A 23,915-nucleotide genomic window follows, 5' to 3' on the forward strand; every position below is an offset into this window, starting at 1 on the left:
ATCCAATCAAAAGCTTCAAATCAGACCGTTTAGGTTTCAAAGCATGTGTTGACATTCTTGAGATCACATGCTGGGAAAGGGCTGACAACAAACTAAAAATGCAATTTTAGCATAAATATATTGATTTATGTTCAAACTATCATGAGTTTTGGGAACACCTTTAAACAAGGGTACAATGACAGAACGTTTGCAGACGCTTCCAATACGAAAATTTTTAGAGAAGATGGGATTAGTGCAATACTTGGACATGTTTTTAATAAGGGGCTACGACAGTGAAACAGACATTACTGCTCTAGACGAGAATGACCTGGACACAATGATGATCTCGGATCCTGATCACAGGCACCAAATATTACAGGCCGGTAAGTTTACTTCCGGGTCAGGATTTGTGGTAAGACTATAAATCAGAGGGCGCTATCTTGTTTACATTTTGATGACCTTTTTTGAAACGAATATTTAACATGTTTATTCTGATAGATTGTGAGTTTATATTAATAAACTTATTTTTAAATTTGTACATAAAAACGAGTAATTACAATATCAATAGAGGAAATATGTATTCCGCAGGTAGCTACACTACTTTCACTTTAGCTTCTGGAAATATAAAACATGCAAGACATTTTATAAAACACACTTACCTATAACCCATTGACATTACCGTAAACAATAAAATCATTCCTCTTTATCTGCTTTAACTTTTAGACATTCAACTTTTAAAACTTTTAGTTATTTTTCTGTCGATTAACCATGTATTTGTTTAAATTGTTCTTTTCAGCCAATCAAAAACTTTACCAGAATTTTGGTAAGCCTCGTTTTGGCGTTACAAACGATATCACGTATCTTTACCAGACCCTCTGGCTGGTCGGAGATTTACGGAGACAGCCGAGTGTCTGGTTGAACGAGACTAGGTAAGACTATAAATCCAAGTAGCCTGTTAACAAATTAAGTAAGTATCTGAACTTACATAGTTAGTAAACATTTTCAGCTCTCCCATGAAATATTAGATAACATTAATCTTAATTAGTTTGTCTTGAGTTTTCGGGGTATAATGGGGGGGGGGGGGGGGAGTCGTGCCCGCCCTCCGGTCAGTCCGGATTCCTTTCCCAGCCAGAAAAAATTTCAAGTCACAGAAAGAAAACAAGTCTAATTTTGGTTGCATCCCTCAATACTAACTCAAGTTAATATTTCTATACCTGCTTATCTGGAATTTCTAATTTTAAAAAAAGTAATTGGGGTTCCATTTCACACACACCCCTTAAATTCTTCCTGTGGTTTTGCACGGGAGCAGATTCCAGAATTGTCCGAAAACCCAGGCTATAAGTATGCAGTTCAGCATGAATTATATGATAGTTCTGAAAGTAACTTAGTTTAAATTGATATTAATTGAATGTCCACTCAAGAAATATTAGAACTAGTTAGCCTAATTCAAGTTCCATAAAGGCGAAGGAAATGATGCGGCGAAAATATTATTGGTTAATCAATAATGATTGCAATTAACGTATCCCGGAGGTGCCTAAGTAGAGGGAAGCTTTATAACTGAATCAGTTTGAAATAATGTTCTGAGACAGTTTTTTAATGTGTATATATTTATATAAAGATTGCTCAAGTTTATTTTTACACTTGGATATATGTTCAGATATATCATTGTAATGGCATTGTGTGTATAGTACCTGTCGCGCACCTGTCGTTTCATGTCCGACATTAATTTTGCATCCCTCCGCAGGGAAAGCGATTATCGAAGTGAAATGAAAATAGTGTATCGATTTCAGAATTTGTGGTTACAGTGGGAAACTGATAAATGAAAGCATTTAAAGGTGTTATTTTTAACAGACAATTACGGAATAATGCAGCAGTATGCTTTAGTATTGATTTATTGTTCGTAAAGACGTAAACCGCAAAGATGGTTCTACATATATACATGTTCAAAATGCCATATGTATACATGTACATGTACATGTTTATGCTACAAAATTCTCTCTTTGTACAGTCGATCATGTATTTAAAGATAATGAATCAAAAAGCATATATTCATTTTATGATTTACGTGTCATAATTGAAAGATTTATTAACAATATCAGTACCTGTCTATCGAAGTTTTGACAAACGGAAATGCACTGTAGAAAAAACGCATAAATACGCACTGTTGTTTTGGGTATTATACAATTAACATATAGGGGGCCTACATGTATGTAGAGAATTTGTACCCGTATTCAAGTACACAGTACACAACTTAAAACATTTCGTCTTGAGGAAAAGACATGTAGTAAAACGGGAAATTTAAAAGAAGAAAAAAAAATGTTGAGGTTTTGCGTGATTCAGGCAAATTTTTTCAAATTCCTGACATTATTTTCTGATAAAATTACAGGTTTCAGAACCTGAAAAAAAATGCTTGTAAAAAAAAAATCCCCTAATGCAGCGGCAGATCATCGATATTACACGTCTTTTAGTAAGCCAGAAACTGAAAACAGTTCTAAATTTGATTTACAAGTATTTAATTCCCGTAGTTCTTGATTTTGAAAACTTTTTTCCAGTAATGAAACCCAATTCAAGCCTGCCTAATCCTCTCTTTTCAGCGGCACAGTATCGGTCTCCCGGAAGTTTTCGGATTCTTGATTGGTTACAACGTTATGGCCTGGAACATTATTACGTCGGTTTCATACAGAGTGAAATTACGTCAATGAACGATGTGAGAAATATGAAAATAGATGAGAACCTGTTTGATGAACTTGAAATAACACTTCCTGGACACAAAAAGAGACTGAAGCGAGCAGGTAGACATAATGTGTATCTTAACCCTATTGATCGTAAAATGGAAGCAAATGCATAGTATTTCGTATTCCAATTTAACTATATGGAGAATTTTAAATTATTCAGATAATAGAAAATATGATTTTACACCAAAACTGCCCATATGGGTCTTATATTTTCTTTTATTGTAGGAAGGGGGTGGGGGGTTGAGAGATATTTATTATCATGACAACCTTTGTGGCATCGATCGAAAATCAACGACTCGTTGTTTGGGTGACAGTTAATTCTGTTTCCCTAAGAGCATTTCCTTATGATTCCACAAATCCAATTAATTAATTGACAAGCGTACTGTATAAGTCATATCGGTAGAATTTTAATATTTTACCCGATATCAATATCCCGGGTTCTGTCTCAGTCAAACATTGACTGTAAATGATGCTGGATCGATTTCGTCCTCCTTTGATTCAGAAATCAAATATTTCAAAAGCAGACCAAAAAAGACAGGTGCGCTTTGGTTAGTGGGTAACAAAAGAATTTCATTACTAAATAATTCCATTGTAACGTATCGATATTTTAAACTTTAGGCTAAACAGTTTACATAATAAATTAACCGATTTTGCTGACAGCATGAATGAAATAGCTTGTAAATTGTAATAGAACTTGTATATTTTAAGATGTGACAAGCAATTGCATTAAAATATTCCATATCAGAGGATACTTAATAAATTACTAATTTATATTAACAAACATACATCAAATACTTGGACTGTTTACAGTAGAACCTTATTTTTTCCCCCAGTGACCCAGTTACAGAAGGAGCAGGCAGGAGACTGTCCCACCGAGGATGTATTAGCTTGTGGTCGGTGGAAAAAACCGGCCACGCTCAGCGACGCCAAGTTTGATTTCCTTGTGGTAGATGCCGGTATTTACTCAACTAAGGAACCCTCTAAATGTCGCAGAATAGGTAAGGAGTGAATCTCTATAGATTAAGGTGCTCACACTGGGTCTTTTTCTCACCAAACTAGCTGCAGAATTGCTAACCTGATACATACTCGTTGCAGCTAGAGATTGATTGATTGTGTGTTGTTTAACGTACCACTCTGGAGAATTTTTCACTCATATATGGAGACACCACCAATTGCCGGTGGAGAGCTACAAATGTTAACCTGTACTCGGCACTCAGCGCCACTGAGCAGTGAGGGATCTTTTTTCGTGCCAGCAGCTACTCCGACATGGGATCTCGGTCTATACAGTCTCATCTGAAGGACCGGTCTCCACGTCCCACAGTGGGATTCGAACTCGCGAGATAAGGATCAACTCCTTACTTCGCGACTCTAGAGCAAATGTTCTAACCACTGCGCCACGCAGGCGACTGGCTAGCTGCTCGACTAACTGAAAGATTCGGTCAATTTTTAAAAGATTTTTTTTTTATATAATATTAATTCTTGATTTAGAAAAATTGCCCACTTCACCCTTGTGCACAGTTAAACTGAAATAAATGTTTCGATTCCGCTCTTGGTGATTGCGTAATTTGATCAAACTGGGGGGGAGTGTCATTGCAAACTACTTTAACTAGATACATTTTACAACTGATTAAAAACTATGTTGAGTACTGTTCTATTTCAGAGTTCATGGTGGACACAGGCAGTGACGTGACCACGATCCGACAGGAAGTTTTAGATGAACTGGACCTGGAAGTTCTGGGGCGGATACACAGTAAAGGTGTTCACGGGTCTAAAACCACGACCCTGTACAAAGCCAAAATACTCATAGGAAATCAGGAAATGGAAATAGAGGTACACGTTAAAACTCAGAATAAACATATGCTTTGCGAATTAATTAAGCATACATTAGCAGTACTTAAGAATTTAAATACTTTAAAGACTACTTAAGAATCTAAATACTTTAAAGACAACAACTACTCTCAGTTTGTGAAATATAATACTGATGTCTCTTTACAGGTCATGGGAGAGAGTTACGATTCATTAGGTAGTCGTGTTGTGCGTCATTTCCGTCATTACGTTGACGGCAGGCATCACGTGTGGCTTCGCGGAAACTTCTGTGACCAAGACAGTAAACTGTGTCAAACAGCCAAACACCAGCCCCTGAATAACGTGTCCACTCATCAGTCACTTATTTCTGATTCTTTAAATAGTGCAATATCTGCTTCCCAACCTAAAAATTCTCAAGTCCATGAACACCAAACATCAGACAGTGCTATGCATAACAATTCTACCTCCAAAAAGCGAAAGAGATCGTCCACTGAGGAAGATGGTCTTCCGTCCAAAATGTCTTCCACGACATATCTTCATGTATCGCCAGATGAATTGGACCTGTGATACATTTGCTATCATAAGTGACTTTGAATCAACTACGGGGCTTATTATAGAGCTGAAGAATTCGATTCTTGTTGGGCATTTTATCTTCTTGTATAATATGAAATATGGTACACCTTCCGTCCATAAGAATGCGATAGTCCTCTAGACTGTATTTATATAATAAAGCATGCCAGTATAATATTTATAGGCATTATAGTTAAATTAAATAAATCTTTATTATGAAAAAAAAGATCATTTGAACCGCTCATCTATGATCGCTACTTAGCTGCACTGGTATTGTTAGAATCGTATGTGAGCGTATCAAAAGATCTATTTTAATTTGAACGTATTCTTGAAAATAGAGTTAATGATGGTTGTTATGTTGTGCTCTGAGTATATGTTGAAACTTGTATGTGTGTATTAAAAATTATATACGTACCCAAATTGAGTTATCTTTTGTGAACCATCGCTGCTTTTTTTTTTTTACCAAACTGAGGCTTGGCCTTATTTCTCTTTCTCCTCTGCATTAGAAGATTTGAAAATCTATGATAGTTCACTTTTCCTGCATGGAAATTCTTCAAAATCACATCTCTTGTCTTTAATACATCTGACATTCCAGTCAACGAATGGGAATCTGATTTACCATACGTACATTGGATTCCTGTAGAGCATCCCCCAGAAAATACACTCTTAGGCCCCTATGGGATTTAAGAAATGTATAAACCGATTTAATTAATTTTAAAATAATTGAAGTAAAACACAGACAAATATATATGGGGAAATTTGAACCAGAACTTTAAAATATTGTGCCGATATAAAAAAAAAATGCAAGAGATGTTTGTAAAATACTTATGCCCCCCCCCCCCCCAAATAATTGGAATTTTTCTAAGTCCAAGGGGCCAGATGAAGAAACGAGCATGGCAGTGAATTGGTCATACATGGAGAAAGACCCAAAACAGCATCATTAGATAGGCATTGGACTGGAATCCACAAGGTCAGAGAAAACAAGGGCGATCATTACACAGTTGGAGGAGAACAAGATTGAAAGAGCTTGAAAACATTGGAAAAACCTGGAATGAGGCAAAAAAAAATAAGCCCAAAACAGAGTAAGGTGGAGAGCGACTGTAGTAGCCCTATGCTCCACAAGGAACGAAGAGGACTATGTAGGTAAGTAAGGGGCATAATTCTGTCAAAAATGATTTGATCGTATCCAAAACAGGACTCGACATAGATATTCATATGATAAATATTTCTACCAAATTTCATTTCAGTATGCGCAACCGTTGCGAAGAAAATGAAAGGAAAGAAACTGCAAATAAGAATTTCTATGACCGAAGAAAATGAACGGAAACTTTTATATGGACCGACAGACAGACCGACCGATAATCTCAGCGAGATGATGAGATTTACCAACCGACAACAGCAAAGCAATATGCCCGCCCTTCTTCGAAGAGGGCATAAAAAACGTCAACGGAAGAAATTAAACTAATTTTAAAAAATTATAGATTTAGTTGATGACGTCATAATATCAGAATTACACTCTTTCCTATGAATTGGTCAAAAGTCACTAGTGGTCTTTTCCGTGCCAGCACCTACTGCGACACGGGACCTCGGTTTATAGGGCCTCATCCGAAGGACTGGTCTCCACGTCTAACAGTGGGATTCGAACCCGCGTCGTAAGGATCAACTCCTTACTTCCCCGACTTTAGAGCAGACGTTTTAACCACTGCACTACACTGTAAAAAATGCGCTTAGAAAATAAACACTTCCATTACATGTTTTGACCTAAACATGTATAAGATTGTGTTTAACGGCTAAACACTTAGGTCTAAACGTGTGTTAGATTGTGTTTAACGGCTAAACACTTATGTCTAAACATGTGTTATATCTAAATGATGTTAAGATTTAACACATGTTTAGATATGTGTTTAGAAATTGAACACTTTTCTGTGAAGTGCAGAGTTATCTTCCCGGAAATGACGCATATATATTCGAATGATAAATAGAGCGGTTATCGAAACAAAGGAAATCCCAAATGTTAGCTAAAGAAGATGGATTAAAGGAAGTGAATGCTAATCAAAGTGATAACAATGAAGAGATTGTGAAATGCATTTAAACTGCAACATTACTGCGATAAAAGGTATGTTAACTATTATTTTTATTTTACATAAATTGACCATGATGGGCTACGTAAACAGACATGCGTTTGCACATGTAGCTGTAGATCAAGATTACCTTCGGTTATATTTTGTATTCCTGAAATCTAGAAAGGAGTACATTATATAGAATATCAATTATATCTATAACAGTATCAATACTAAATAGTGGTTATATAGACGAGGTTCAATAAAAGTAGCACAATAATAGCTATCAAACATGTAAAAAAAAAAAAAAAAAAAAGGTTCATACAAATCCAGCCATTGAAAAGCATATTTTGATAAGATCTTAATTTCTTTCTTACAGGATATGGTCCACATCGAACTCGAAAGCAAAAATACACGTATCAGAGAAACTGTTGCCATCTCCAAGTCCACAATGACATGCCATCGTTCTTACATTTTTCAACAACTTTCTAGGGGAAACAGTTTTGTGAAGTCTGCTGTTCGTTATAGCTTTGAACAACCTAAAAATATTCTCAAATAATGACAGTGGATTACCTACTGACGGTCACAGATGAAAACAAATTATGCGTGTGTTGCTCAGTGAAAAATTGCTGGAAGTTAAACTTGATACAGACATGAGAAATAACTGCTTGCTAATCTGGTTAGAATTAAAACCAGCGTGTAAAAATTTAATGTACATGTATATTTAATTTAAAATTCTTTATAAAAAATCCATGTTTGAATGTTCATTGAATAAAATTTAAAATGTAAACAATTGTTATTTTTTCAGTTTTCTTGCAGGAAGACAAGGAAAACATCCAATATGTATCATAACATGTTTTGTAAAGTGTTTAAAGTCTAAACATGTAAGTGTTTAGGGTCTAAACACTTTCCGTTACACGTAATGAAATTCAATGTGTTTAGAATTTCAACGAATCAAAAAAAGTATGACAAGAAAGTGCTTAGGAAAGTGTCTATTATCTAAACACATTTTTTACAGTGTACGTAGGAAGCGTTATTTAGCTTAAGAGACTTGACTGAAATACTAGTAATCTTCGTTTTCCTTGCCTGATAAATGATTGTACAATTTCCTTTTGGTCAATTTCTAATGAATACCTAGTGAAGGCAGAGCATTAGTGCACAAGTTAAAATCTCCAGAAATTCTTTGCAAAGTACTGCGCGTGTATAACTCTTGATTCACCACTTGTACATGTACTATGCGTCTTTATCGAGAAAATAAAAGGATCTTTCAGCCTTACATTTTGTGATAGGTAACACACATGCAATGTGCAGAAGAATTTTCACGTTCGGAAAAAACGTCCCCATCTATACAAAGTTGAAAAGAAGGATCAGATTGCAGAGCTTGTCTGGTTTCTTTGCTCATGTTAACACAATTATAATGTTTCCAATCTTGAAGTTCTTTCCCTTTACAGAAAGACAAGACAGGTCGCTTCCCCAAAATATCAGTTTTGAGGCAAGTTTGGACAATTCCTCTTGTGAGAGATTTGTCATATTGACAGGCAACAACGAGCATATTGAATATGCAACCAGATCTTCTTTCTGAAACCTCAAATTCACTAAGAAAAAAGTCCGGGAATGGCATAGCCACGAGAGAGCTAATAATTTTTTGCAAGTCCAGTATTTTCTCTGTGTTGCTCTTGCAAAGTACTTGGGATTTTAATCATATATCAAGGTCATCTGCAATTTGTTTTGCGTTTTCAAAGCGAGAAAAGGATCTTCCAGCCTTACATTTTGTGATAGGTAAGACACATCCAATGTGCAGTGAAAAATTTATCTCTTTTCTGGAAAAGTCAACGGTTTTATTGTTTCTAGGACTTACCTTACAAACACAAATATTGAAAAGAAGGATCAGCCAAACAAATTCAAAGAGCTTGTCCCCCGCTTTGGTGTCTTTGTTTCATGTTAACACAATTATAATGTTTCCAATCTTGAAGTTCTTTACCTTTACAGAAATTATCATTGAAGTTGATTTATTTGAAGGTGAAAACGCTTTCCTGACCGTTAAAAATATCAGTTTTAAAAGTAGGTCAAGTCCAAGGTCAAGATCAAAGGGTCAAAGTTGTGAGAGATTTGTCAAGGATTGACGTATGTGCAACAAAAGCATATTAATATGCAAAAGTTGTGGTCAAGGTTAAAGTTTTTACATAAACCTCAAATTCACTAAGAAAAAAGTCAAAGTTGTTGATATCCAATGGCATAGCCACAAAGAATACATATGTGAAATATAATTTTTTGGATTAAAAGTTATGGAGGTTAATTTCTTTTTAAAAAGTTAAAACTCCAAGGTCAAGGTCAAAGGGTAAAACCCTTGGAATTTTAATCACTATATCAAGGTCATCTGCAATTTGTTTTGCGTTTTCAAAGCGAGACTCAAACTCAGTATCTACCGCTGTACCGCTGTACGAATTTCTTTGATCCTATCCACGTGTTCCTCAATCAACTAACTTGAAGTGAAAATGTCAATATCTCTTTTCTGGAGCTTCAGAGTCAAAGGTTTTATTGTTTCTAGGACTTACCTTACAAACACAAATATTGTCGACACAGAGAAGGACGTCATCGAAGCCAAAAAACTCTGTGTGGTCACTTTAGTTTCTCTATCCCAAGACCAGTCTTCAATGATACTGTCATCAAGGTTTTGATTGATAATGTGCTGCAGACATTTGATGACGAACTTTTACATAGAGTAGAACACATTAAAGCAGATATGATGTTCAACCCACCTAGTCTTACAGAGTCCAACTACAGACCCCTCATTGTCCCCCGCTTTCGCGAAAGCAAGGAGACATTAAATCTCATTCATCTGTCAATCTGTCTGTCCGTCCGTCACAAAAACTTTAACCTTGCCCATAACTTTTGATTTAGTGGAACTATGACTCTCATATTTCACATGTGTATTCCTTAGGACAATATCTTTCTTTGGGCACCACCAAATTTGACCTTGACTTTTTAGTTTGACCCACTTTTACACAAAAATTCCAAACTTTAACTTTGGCCATAACTTTTAAACAGTAAGTACTTGGACTTTTATATTTCACATATTTTTTGTGGCAAGACCTTTCACTACATACCAACAACTTTGACCTTTTGACCTTGACCTTGGAGATTTTCATACTCATGAAAAAACTTGAACTTTGGCCATAACTATTGAACAATAGGTATTAGGACTTTAATTCTTATCACACATAATCCTTGTGTGAAGACCTTTCATATAATTTCAACAACTTTGACCTTTTGACCTTGGTCTTGGAGATTTCTGTACTTATGGAAAAACTTTAACCTTGACCATTTCTTTTAAACGGTGAGGTCTAGGTCTTTCATACTCCACATATGTAATCCTTGTGGCAAGACCTTTTATAGGATACCAACAACTTTGACCTTGACCTTGGAGATTTTCGTATATGAAAAAATTTAACCTTGATCATAACTTTTGAATGGTAAGGGCTAGGGGTTCCATACTTCACATATGTAATCCTTGTGATAAGACCTTTCATTGGATTTCAAGACCTTTGACCTTGACCTTGGAGTTTGACCTACTTTTTAAAAATGTCAACCTTGGCCATAACTTTGAAGGGATTGGGCTAGGACTTTCATTCCTTACATATGTAATACTTGTAACAAGAGCTTTCTTAAGAAACCAACAACTTTGACCTTGGAGTTTGACCTACCTTTCAAAAAATTATCCCTGGCCATAATTTTTGAACTGGTGGTGCTAGGGTTTTCATACTGAACACTCGTATTTCTTGTGAAAAGACCCTACTTTAGTTACCAATTTATTTAATTTGCACTTAAGTTTAATCTTCTCTAAGTTGCCATACGGGGGGCATCAGTGTTTCAAAAACACAGTCATCTTGTTCTTTATAAGTTTTGATTGAGAAGAGAAGGAGTTTCCATATTTTTTGACATGTGCATTACCAGTGTCAAGATATTTGCTATACTATGAATTCTGGCCCCTTGACCTTCACGATTGACCTTATTTTTCAAAGAAATCAACTTCAGTGTTATTTCTAAATGACATATGCTAGAGCGTTCATAAATTAATACATTTTGCAAATAAATTCCGAAACAGGTGCACAAGAGTTCTTACTTACTCCTCTAATACTACACTACATACAAGATGATGTCCGTAAACTAAATTTAGATTTTACTCAGATAGTAAGTATCGTACATAAAATTAAAAGTCTACTTCAATTTTCTAAAAACAGCCATGAAATAGCATCAACGTAAGTATGGTGGCGTTTCCGGTTGGAGGATCTATGCTATTGCCAAATTTTAATGAAACTGACTACAAACAATCGATTATTTATTTCATAAAATGTCATCATTGAATTATTCAATCAAAACTTGATTTAAGGAAGGTCCATACTTTTACGGATCCGGTTTTAATTTTACACACCAATATGAAATTCTGATTATCACTTTTTTATTGAAATGAAATATTTTGGGTGCTTGAAAATAATTTAATAAGTATATATATTTATTAATTATAGTGTCAATTCGAATACAAAGCATTTAATGTATACTATTTATGGAAATTAACACTTTACACTCTCTCCATATGATTTACATGGTTTTAGCACATACACAGACACAAAATTCTTAATTGCCTTTATGAACCTAAAGCTTTGAAAATTCTAAATTTTTTTTAAACAAACTAACTTGAGGTCTATTTTTATGGATTTTAGACCTATATCATCTTTTTAAATTTTACTTCCGTTTTAAATTTTGTAAAAAATTATTACAAAACTTGATATTCCAAAAATGGGGATATGCGTGTTCAAAGGGCTGTTTTGTTAAATTTTTTTGGTCAATCATAATAAAGTTTGTGTTTTTGTTACCCTTAGATATAATTCTTACTAATTTTAAAGAAAAAATGGCATGTAAACAGTTTAGATTTTGAGAATTATTAAAAATAAAGATATTTTTAGATTTTATTCTAAAAAACGTGGACAGATTCAACATCAGTTTGTTAATGTTTTCCAGGAAAGATTTCAAATATTCTCCTGGCAAATAAATCATAATGTTTTTTGTTTCCACAAGTTTTAATATAAATTCGATGTGATTTGGTGCATAGCTTAATAAAATATGATATCACACTTCTTTATGTTTAATTTTGGCTGTTGAATTTTTAGAGGTATGTACTCTGAGACAAGTTGTTTGAAAATTAACCTGCAAAGTTATGTCTTTTATGGGTGTTTTAATTAGTGTATGAGTTATTCAAGGTATTCAAGTTAAAAAATGATCAGTTTGACAGAAAATTTTGAAAGTACGGACCAAATAGTGCTAATTATTTTCGTCAATCACCGATCTCAATATTGACGGAAGCCTCTAGAACATCATGTCCCTTTTGCTACATTGTTTTAATCAAGAAATGATTGTAACTAATTTAATTAACGGGTTATTTGACTAAATAGTTTTACAAAAAATAATGTTTATTATTATGTTATATAAAATAAAGACAATATAAAAAACAATAGTTTGGTAAAAACGAGTAAAGAATGCTCGGGAATTATTAGAAAAATCATATTACATTGCCGGGAAAGCCACTAATATTTATTAATACAAGGATTATTTAAGTAGATAAATGGCAATAGATCATTGCATAATTAAATATAAGTGTCCGATGACATGTGGCATTCTGACAGCGAGGAATGTCAAAAGTTGATGACGAATTAATGATAAGTGTAAATATCGTAAGTACAGGAAATACATGGATCGAAAGACTGTAATATTATGTAGTCAATGTATGTTTTTCTTATGAGTTTACCGGTAAAAATTGTATTTTCCTTACTGAGAGCATCGTTGAAACCCGAAGTACAATTTGTACTTTGTAATTAACTTGCTTACAAGAAAAGAGAAAACTTACTGTATTGTTCAAATACAATTAAAGCTGCAAAGTTTTGTGCAAATCAGTTTTTTTTCTAAAACAATCTTTTTTCAATTACTTGGCATTTTTTGGTATAAGAATATGTACATGTATGCACCTTATTGCTACTTTTTACTTATCGATAAGGGTACATATAAAATTATAAACCAAGACCAAAGTACCTGTGAATTTTTACCCCTCCCCCCAACCCCCAAAAATCCATTTATTTGTAAATTGTGTATATTCGCTCCTTTATCCTTCATAAAAATGAAATAAGAACATCTGAAGTGCAATATCTATAACATTGTATGAGGTTTCACATAAACGTCAAATAAAGAAATTTTTATTTTTCAAGTTTTCACAAAAAGTGGCTGGGGATGGTGACGTACATCTACTTCGTGAAGGATTTTGAACAAATTTTTTCTTCCCTCTATAAGTCTGTAGTCTGTCAGTAAAGTCTATAATTTACAACAATATATTTAATTTTTTGTTGTAACTGGTAACTATATATAAATTCTATTTTCCACGCTTGCGCGGGTGTTTATCTAGTATGCCATAAAAATGGCATCTCACCCACAAGGATACCGAAAGCGGAGGACCACAATTCTTTGTATTTGCTTGTTTTCTATAATAATCTCAAAAAACCCTTGTCTGTGTGTCCATCTGTCTGTCTGTAATTTTTTTTTTAAAAATGCTACTCATCTTACAGTTTTGGTCTGATTTCAATAATCTGGCATATAAGTAGACTACACTAAGATTCATAATTCTGTGTATCGATTTTTGATTTCGATGAACGGTGGTGCCTTGGTTACTAAAATTAGAAATTTATGTGAAATCTATGGCACGCCAAATTCACAAAAATGAGATAATCATAGTTTCACAATTGATAAACTAGGTTTATCGACTGTAAACTATAGTTTACAAACCGTAAACTATAGTTAACGATTCGTTAAGTATAGTTTTCATCTGTAAAACTATATTTAACGGTTGTTAACTATAGTTTACGAATGTTAATTTAAGTTTATCTGTCTGTAATAAAGCGTTAACAATAGATTTTGTTGATAAACATAGATTCACGTTTGTAAACTATAGTTTACAATCGTAAACTATAGTTGAGAGTTGTTAATCATAGTTTCACAAATTGTGAAACTATGTTTATCAGATCGTTAACTATAGTTAACGGTTTGTAAACTATAGTTTACAAATCGTGAAATTGTATTTATCAGATAATTTATGTTTTGCAATCACAAATGATTGTTTTCGGTGTTAAGTATAGTTTACGGTTGTGAAACATAGATTATCGCGTTAACTATGGTTTACAGATGTGAAATATAGATTAACGTTGTTAACTATAGTTTACGGTTTGTAAACTATAGTTTACAACCGATAAACCTAGTTTATCGATTGTGAAACTATGATTACCTCATTTTTGTGAATTTAGCGTGCCATAGAAATCCTTTCAAAATGCTACTCCTTCTAAAGTGGGATCTTCTAGCAAGAAATACGATTGTGAAATACGAAATCCCTAGCACCACATGTTCAAAAGTTATGGTCAAGGACAAATTTTTGAAAGGTAGGTCAAACTCCAAGGTCAAGGTAATTCTTGATATCCAATGAAAGGTCCTGTCACAAGGATTAAAAATTCAAAGAATTGTGGTCTCCCGCTTTCGGTGTCTTTGTGGGAGTGATGTGATTTTTTATGACATGTTGTCTCAAATATGAACGCCCTTTCATATGTCATTTAGAAATTATCACTGAAGTAGGGTTTTTTTTTAATAAGGTTAATCGTGAAGGTCAAGGTCATTGGGTCACAAATCATAGCATGCTTAGAAATATCTTGCCACAGGTAATACACATGTAAAAAAAAAAACATGAAAGCCATATCTCTTCTCAAGATAAGGAACAAAATGTGGCAACATACCGAAGAAGAAACTTTTCTTAAATGCAAATTAAGGAGGCTGGGGGTCAACAAATTAATCACAAATTAACCACCAGATTTAACTTATATTTTAAGATATGGTATCTTAAGCTGTCAACTATCATTTGGCAAAGAAAAAATTCATATATTTTAGCTTTAAAATTTGGTCATTTTTTATATCTTTATATGGAGCTCTTCTTTTAAAGGAGATTGAAATAGTCTGAAAATGGCTGCCACCCCCCAGCCTCGTTAAATTTGACATATTACCCAAATTTTTTTTTTCATTAAAGTGGGTCAAACTCTAAGGTCAAGGTCATTCTTGATATCCAATGAAAGGTCCTGTCACAAGGATTAAATATGTGAAACATGAAAGCCTTAGCCCAAACCCTTTTAAAGTTAAAGGTTTTTTTAAAAAGTAAGTTAAACACCTAGGTCAAGGTAAAGGGTCAAAGTTCTTCGTATCCAATGAAACGTCTTCTCACAAGGATTACAAATGTGAAGTATGAAAGCCCTATCCCTTACTGTTCAAAAGTTATGGCCAAGGTTACATTTTTTTCACAAGTACAAAAATTTCCAAGGTCAAGGTCAATAGGTCAAGTTTGTTGGTATTTAATAAAAGGCCTTGCTACAAAAAATATATATGTGAAATATGAAAGTCCTAGTATCTACCATTCAAAAGTTATGGCCAAAGTAAAAGTTCAGAATTTTTGTGTAAAAGTGGGTCAAACTCCAAGATCTAGGTCAAAAGGTCAAATTGGCCAAAGATGGGTCTTGTCACAAGGAATACACATGTGAAATATGACGGAAAAACTGACAGCTAGACAGCCTGACGGACAGACGAATGAGATTTAATGTCCCCTCGCTTTCGCGAAAGCGGGGGACAAAAATATGTGAAACATGAAAACCTTAGCTCTAACCCTTAAAAAGTTATGGTCGAGGTTTGTTTTTTAAAGTAGGTTAAACTCCAAGATCAAAGGGTCAAAGTTCTTGGTATCCAATGAAAGGTCTTTGCACAAGGATTACATATGTGAAATATGAAAGCCTTAGTCTTTACCATTCAGAAGTTATGGCCAAGGTTAAAGTTTTTTCACAAGTACGGAAATCTCCGAGGTCACTTGGTCAAAATGTCAAAGTTGTTGATATCCAATGAAAGGTCTTGCCACAAAGAATACATTTTTGAAAAATAAAAGTCTTAGTATCTATCGTTCAAAAGTTATGGCCAAGGTTTAAAGTTTTAATAAAGTAAGTCAAACTCCAAGGCGAAGGTCAAAGGGTAAAAGTTCTTGTTATCCAATGAAAGATCCTGTCACAAGAAATAAATATATGCAATATGAAAGCCCTAGCTCTAACCCTTCAAAAGTTATGGTCAAGGTTTGCATTTTTTAAAGTGGGTCAAACTCCAAGGTCAAGGTCAAAGGGTCACAGTTCTTTGTATCCAATGAAAGGTCTTCTCACAAGGATTACATATATGAAGTATGAAAGCCCTAGTCCTTACCGTTCAAAAGTTATGGCCAAGCTTACAGTTGTTTTCATAAAAAAGGGAATCTACAAGGTCAAGGTCAAAAGGTCAAGGTTTTGGGTATCCAATGAAAGGTCTTGCCACAAAAAATACATGTGTGAAATATAAAAATCCTAGTGTCTACCATTCAAAAGTTATGGCCTAAGTAAAAGTTTTGATTTTTATGCCCCCTTGAACGAAGTTTCGGGAGTATATAGTTTTTGTTGTGTCCGTCCGTCTGTCTGTCTTGCTGTCTGTCTGTCTGTCTGTTTGTCTGTCCGTCCGTCACAAAAACTTTAACCTTGCCCATAACTTTTGATTTAGTGGAGTTATGACATTCATATTTCACAAGTGTATTCCTTATGACAAGACCTTTCTTTGGGTACCACCAAATTTGACCTTTTGACCTTGACCTTGGAGTTTGACCCACTGTTACACAAAAATTTTTAATTTTTACTTTGACCATAACGTTTGAACGGTAGAAACTAGGACTTTTAAATTTCACATATATATTTTTTGTGGCAAAACCTTTCATTGGATATCAACAACTTTGACCTTTTGACCTTGGAGATTTCCGTACTTATGAAAAAACTTAAACCTTGGCCATGTCTTTTGAACGGTAGGGGCTACTTCACATATATAATCCTTGTGAAAAGTCCTTTCATTGAATAAAAAAAATGTTGACCTTCTGACCTTGACCTTGGAGTTTGGCCCACTTTTGAAAAACTTTAACCTTGGCTATACCTTTTGAAGAGTTAGGGCTAGGGCTTTCATACTTTACCTATTAAATCCTTGTGACAAAACCTTTCACTGGATATCAATCACTTAGACCCTTTGACCTTGGAGTTTGACCTACTTTTTAAAAACTTGAACCTTGGCTATAATTTTTGAATGGTAAGGGCTAGGGCTTTCATACTTTACATAAGTAATCCTTGTGAGAAGACCTTTCAGTGGATACCAAGAACTTTGACCCTTATACCTTGACCTTGGAGTTTGACGTACTTTTAAAATATGGGTACCAATATATTTAATTTGCATTTTAAAAAAGTTCAGTCTTCGCTTTGTTGCCATACGAGGTCATCAGTGTTTCATTAGCGCATCTTGTTCCTTTTTAACTTTTGATTGAGAAGAGAAAGGGCTTTCATATTTGACATGTGCATTTCCTACGACAAGATATTTCCGAGCATGCTATGATTTCTGACTCCTTGACCTTGATCTTCACGAATCACGATTGACCTTATTTTTAAAAAAATTTAACTTTGGTGATAATTTTTAAATGACATATGATAGGGCGTTCATATTTGACATCTCACCCACAAAGACACCGAAAGCGGGGGACCACAATTCTTTCTTGTTATAAGTACAAATACAAGACCTTGTTTGCAATTACAACCTACTTTCATTAATTATCGCCCCTAGCAAGAGGTTTTGGCCCTTCATTTGAACAAACTAGAAACGGGTCAAATTCAAAAGTCAATCCATATTTTTTCCTTCTTTAATATCTGATTGCTTGGGGTTTTTTTATGCCCCCGTAAAGGCCGGTATACACGATGAGATTTGTAGTATAATACAAGTATTATAATACTTTCTTGTACTCACGCTAATACATATCTTATAAGATTGTAAATAAACTACGTGTTTTCCCCGCCACAATTCTCTTTCTGTCAAGAAAATAAAAATGGAGGATGAGGCTCTGATAGCAGTGGTTATCATCGGACTATGCACTGCTTGATATTTCCACTAGTCCTCTTCCCCTTCCCATAAAACCACGAGTTTTTTAATGTCTTTACTTGTAAAGTTGGCCATTATTATTTACCATGTGCTTTTTGTAGTAATGATAAAAATAGGATGACCCCTAGTGTCATTACATTTCATTGGTTGAAAGTGATAGGTAAGTTAAGACTTGTATTAGGAAATAGAGCATTGCTCTATTCTTAATACAGTTTTATAAGATTCGAAAAATCTTATGATACACTGTATTAAGAGTGTATACACAGTAAGATTTTGTATTATAATACAAATCTTATAATACAAATCTTACCGTGTATACCGGCCTTAAACGAAGTTTCGGGGGTATATAGTTTTTGTCGTGTCCATCCGTCTGTTCGTCTTCCTGTCTGTTTGTCTGCAAAACTTTAACCTTGCTCATAACTTGATTTAGTGGAGCTATGACTTTCATATTTCACAGGTGTATACCTTGTGACAAGCCTTTCGTTGGGTACAACCAAATTTGACCCTTTGACCTTGGATTTGGACCCATTTTTATAGAAAACTTCCAAACTTTTACTTTGGCCATATCTTTTGAACAGTAGATACTTGGACTTTTGTACTTCATATATGTATTCTTTGTGAAAAGACCTTTCATTGATACCAACAAGTTTGACTTTAGAGATTTCCGTACTTTTAACCTTGGCCATAACTTTAATCGGTAAGGGCTGGTGCTCTCATACTTCACATATGTAATCCTTGTAAGATGACCTTTCATTGGATACCAAGATCTTTGACCTTGGAGTTTTACCTACTTATAAAATATAAACATTGACCATAACTTTTAAAGGGTTAGGGCTATTGTTTCATACTTTTCATATTTAATGCTTGTGGCAAGACTTTTCATATAATATCAAAATTTTTTACCCTTTGACGTTAACCTTAAACGTTTGACCTACTTTTTACAAATTTTAACCTTGGCATAACTTTTGAAGGGTTAGGGGTAGGGCTTCCATACTTCATATACGTATTCTTTATGGCAACACCTTTCATTGGATACCAATTACCTTGACCTCGGAGATTTCCATTCATATGAAAAAAACTTTAACCTTGGCTTACTTTCATATTTCACAATTTCTAGTGAGAATGCAATACTTTGGGTGCCAATATATTAAATTTGCATACAAGAAAAGTTTAATCTTCGCTATGTTGCCATACAGGAGCATCAGTGTTTCACAAACACATCTTGTTTTACATGTACCTTGTTTTTCCAGCATGTGGCAAGAAATTCCCTGAATTAGCTAGTTGGAATAAATTATATACATCTACTTGTCTATTATTCTTCTTTTATTTGATGTTTTATTTCCACTCTCAGCACATATTTTTTAAACAGAAAATCAATACAATCAAACATTAGCATTCAGCACTTTTACATGAAATATATATCACATATTAATCACAAAATATATATGAGAGTCTCTCAACCAAAAAAAAAAAATCATATACTGATTCGCATCTTAAAATTCATAATTTTTTCTCCAAAAATGTGTAAAAAAAATATTTTATTCTAAACTTAAGACATCACATGTATATGCTGTCTGTAAGTTTTCATGAGACTTTTAATCATTGTTAATATAATAGGCCCATGATCTTAGACACCTGAATTATTTACATTAAACATGTATAAACACTTTGCACTCTTTGCAATATTTCCCTACACATATAATCTTAGAACTTCTGAGGACTTGTCAATTACCGTATAATCCCTATTTACCACCCTGGGCACTTGTGAAAAGGTGGCGGTTATTTTGCTTTTTTAGTTTTAATTTTTATGTCTTATTTTACTTCAAAAAATCTTTTGAAAAAAAAGTAAATTCAGAGAACGACTAAAAGATTTCCTAACTTTCCTTTAAGCCAAGATACTGGTAATCCACCAAAATTATGCTATATCAATCATTTTCTACTGAGAAATTAGAGATTACACAAGGAGGACAAATTTTGTAGGTAACTTTCACTTTCAGAAATACATAATGATTAGGTGGTTCTAAAATCTTTCACTTTCAGGAATACTTTACATAAGAGTTACCCTATAACCAGCTTTCATTTTCACTTTCTTCAAATTATGGCACACTTTTGATGCAATTCTAGATGATTTTCATCACTGTACACAGGACTCCAACAATTGAAAAAGGCCTAGGGGCGCTTGTAGGGGTAGGGGCAGTTAGTAGGAATTATACGGTAATTTACCTGTATAAACTTTAAAAGACACAGTTTGTTCTGATTATTTTGGCATCTATATCTTGTGTTAGTTCTGACTGTAAGATTTTATTACAAATAGCTTGTATTAGGATCTGTTTCCTGCTTTTAAATTTTCTGATTGGGATGTAATTTTTGACTTTCTTACCTAAGAGGAGTCAAAAACAAACAAATATATGTAAAGTAATTAAATACTATGTGAGAATGATTTTTGTATAAATTCATATCTACAAACCTAATTAATAAATAATTAAATGTCAAAAAAGAACTCTCTAAATTCAAGCAAAATAAACAAATGACTGCTATCATAAAAAAAAATTAAATAATCTATGATTTGCACAACATCACTGTTTTAAGCAACAAATCAGTCATCAGTAGCGTCGGATCTTCTTAGAGGAATCTTCACTCTCCACTTCCATGGTCTCTTGTATAGACATAGGGGGCGCCACGTAATTAAGAAGGGAATTCTGGGACATCTGACCAAACAAGCTGGTCAGCAATGCCACGCCATAGCCTGTAGCTCTTTCTCCCTAAACAAGTAACAAAAATATTCAAAACTTTCCATACTAAAAATCACCTTTCACAATTAACAGAGTAAGTTCTTTGAAAAAGCACATATTTTTATCATCAAAGTTGTTGTAGAGTTTTGAGTAAATACATAATGTTTTTAAAGCCATATGTGCATTAAAAAAAACTAGATATTTATTAATGTATAATTATATAAAATATTTTTTTTAATTTGCAGTAACTTACATTGTGAACGGGGGCAGCCATATCAATATGGAGCCAAATTCCAGGATAGTCAAATCCGAGGTTTGATGCTATGTAGAGGCCAGCACAGGATACCTGAGCATTACTCCTGTCCTGTAAAACAAAGACACAATCATAACAGGGTGGACCTAAACACTGTAATTCTGGAGAGGCAAGCAAATCTTACTAAAAAGAATTGTCAATCTGTATAAGTCAGTGCTCAATATACAGTGTATATTTCTATATTGAGAACAGGAAAAAAACCTACTAAACCTTAGAGAATAAAGTTAAAAGAATTATATAATTGTTTTTTCTTTGAAAATAAATTCTAGTTCTGCCAAAATTTCTTCGATTCATGATTGCCATGGCAGTACTATGAAAGAGGAACAAACTAACTGTGCTTTGTTAACATTGCCGCATGTTGTATATGGTTATTATGGTAGTGATAATAATAATTCAGTCTCACTTACTGCCACAGAGTTTTTGGCATCCGCTATTGCACTATTGAATTCTGGGAAATGAAGCTCGGGGGAGTATGGCATAGCATGTACTAGGTCTGCTGAATTTTGTCCCGCCTTCACGCACCACAGCTCCATGTTTTCATCATTGGTGACAATACTGCCATGGTATTTACCTATCATCACAAACAAACCCTAATGTCAACCAAGAATTAAAGGATTGGAAAACTAGAAATCAAGGAAACAGTTCATTTTTTCCACTTACCAGTAGCAATTCCTTGGGCACCAGTTAAAGTTGCCATGTCAACAACAACATCAGCTTTCAAATCTTTCCTAGCATAAGCAACCTTTAGAAAGTAAAAAACAAAATAATTACAGGTAAAATTTCCAATGCATTGTAAAGTAAGACATGAATACATTATAGAACTCACCCCATCAGCCAGAACAAGTCTTCCTTCTGCATCTGTATTATTCACTTCCACAGTTCTGTAATAAACATAAAATGTCAATGTAATAGTTGAAGAATGGCTCAATATATACCATGTAAACACTACTTGATAAAGCCCCCTTATAAAATCTGAAGATCATTTTTACTTCCTGAGTAGTGTGTGTAGACATCATCAGTCTGTGTGCCTCACTTTATAAACACTGACCATTTACTTTGACTTGTTTTTAGATTGTCTTACCTCCCTGAGTAGTGCGTATAGACATCGTCAGTGCGTGTGGCCAGTGGTCCTACTGCATTCTCAGCCACACAGAACACAGCATGTAAATTCTCACTAAAACCCTGAAATATTAATGATTACATAAAATAATGTATCCTTATCCCTCCACTTTTTCACCACAAGTTGTACTTACATGCATTTAAACTTGAAGGCTTAATAAAAGATATGAAAAAGAAATTGTACAAGGAGAAATCATAACTACAGTATTAATTATACATGCCTGTTAATATATGTAGTAACTATTTAAGCTCATTTTGACAAGAATTCAACAAGACTGAATTTTACTTCTTTTAGTTACATGTAAAGAAAATGGTGAGAATGTGATGGGAAGGCCTATCAATGTGATAAAAGAAGTAAATAATCTTTTTGTTGGTAAATTGTTTGCAGGAAGAAATGCCTAAAACTATAGATATTTATACATTACACTTTACCAGTTTGACAGCCCCATAGAAAGCTCCAAGGATACCTGCAGCTCCTCCACAGTCCCTCTTCATCCCACACATACCAGTCTGTAACAAAAACAAGATTAACCTCTGTCAGAAATCTCAGGAAAAACATATATATAAACAGTACCTTCATATAGCATGTGGTCCCATTGTACACTTTTTATTATTTCCAAACTTTTATTAGGAATGATTCAAGCAAACAGGAATTGATCTAGTGTCTAAGTCTGGTCCATAAATGAATACCAAGATTTTTGCCCAAATTGCTCAATGGTTATTGCACTGTATAGGCACCATTCTAGCTATGAGATTTTTCTCTCTTATGTAAAAACAACCATAACAAACCACAAACATAGGTAATCAGAGATTACAGAGCTCACCTCAAAGAATGTTGTCTTTAAGTAAGGCAAATTAAGTCACACAATTAACCAACAAAAAGTGTATATCCAAAAATGCAAAATTTATGCAATTTTGATACTTTGGAATAGACCTATATAAAAACTTAAAACTAGTTCTTCATCATGAAAATGTAATTAAAATCCAGCATCTGAAGCAAGATTGAGTGTTTTCATCCCTTGATGCATCATTTGTGCAACTTTGGTTTATATAAGCCTTATAGTTTCTTGGTGATAACCTGCACCCATAACTTTAAACGAGGTCTAATCTGGAAAATGTATGTCGAATTCAGCATCTGAAGCAAGTCCATTAGTGTGCATCCTAAGATGTATCATCCATGCAAGTTTGTTCAACATAACTCAAAGTTACTTGGAAATGCAAGTTTGGTCATTATAGGGCTCAAAGTTACTTGGAAATGAATCCTGCACCATAAACTTTAACCTGTTTACTCAACCGGAAAATGTAGGTCAGATTCAGCATCCGAAGCAAGTCTGGTAGTATGCATCCTAAGATGTATTCCAGGCAAGTTTAGTCATTATAGGGTTCATAGTACCTTGGAAATGAAACCTGCACCAAAAATTTTAACCTGTTCACTCAACCGGAAAATGTAGGTCAGATTCAGCATCCGAAGCAAGTCTTGTAATATGCATCCTAAGATGTACCATCCATGCAAGTTTGGTCATTATATGTCTCATAGTAACTTGGAAATGAA

The 23,915-nt window shown here is 34.1% G+C and overlaps 2 protein-coding genes across 4 annotated transcripts in view; one reads left to right on the plus strand and one right to left on the minus strand.

Moving 5' to 3' along the window:
- Window positions 1-4: 4 nt before the first annotated feature.
- LOC134283050 (uncharacterized) lies at window positions 5-5,514 on the plus strand. 2 transcript variants are annotated; one of them, XM_062765490.1, is made up of 5 exons: window positions 5-362; window positions 2,574-2,771; window positions 3,548-3,712; window positions 4,375-4,544; window positions 4,710-5,514. In XM_062765490.1, exons 1-5 carry the CDS (start codon window positions 176-178, stop codon window positions 5,085-5,087), a joined length of 1,098 nt encoding a protein of 365 aa, XP_062621474.1. In that variant the 5' UTR covers window positions 5-175; the 3' UTR covers window positions 5,088-5,514. The 2 variants fall into 2 exon arrangements, with proteins under 2 accessions (XP_062621474.1, XP_062621475.1); XM_062765491.1 differs by lacking the exon at window positions 2,574-2,771.
- Window positions 5,515-19,504: 13,990 nt separating this feature from the next.
- Window positions 19,505-23,915, minus strand: part of LOC134283053 (probable aminopeptidase NPEPL1) — a 58,765-nt gene continuing 54,354 nt past the window's right edge. For both annotated transcript variants that reach the window (XM_062765494.1, XM_062765493.1), the window contains exons 7-13: window positions 22,796-22,873; window positions 22,326-22,426; window positions 22,071-22,125; window positions 21,905-21,986; window positions 21,652-21,815; window positions 21,185-21,295; window positions 19,505-20,961 (exon numbers count right to left, since the gene is read on the minus strand). In XM_062765494.1, coding sequence (XP_062621478.1) covers window positions 20,803-20,961; window positions 21,185-21,295; window positions 21,652-21,815; window positions 21,905-21,986; window positions 22,071-22,125; window positions 22,326-22,426; window positions 22,796-22,873 — 750 coding nt within the window. In that variant the 3' untranslated portion in view covers window positions 19,505-20,802. The remainder of the gene's footprint in view (window positions 20,962-21,184; window positions 21,296-21,651; window positions 21,816-21,904; window positions 21,987-22,070; window positions 22,126-22,325; window positions 22,427-22,795; window positions 22,874-23,915) is intronic.

This window comes from Saccostrea cucullata, unplaced genomic scaffold (genome assembly GCF_032062105.1).
Source record: "Saccostrea cucullata isolate Sc308-1 unplaced genomic scaffold, CSIRO_AGI_Scuc_v1 ctg88, whole genome shotgun sequence".
Taxonomy (NCBI): Eukaryota; Metazoa; Mollusca; class Bivalvia; order Ostreida; family Ostreidae; genus Saccostrea; species Saccostrea cuccullata.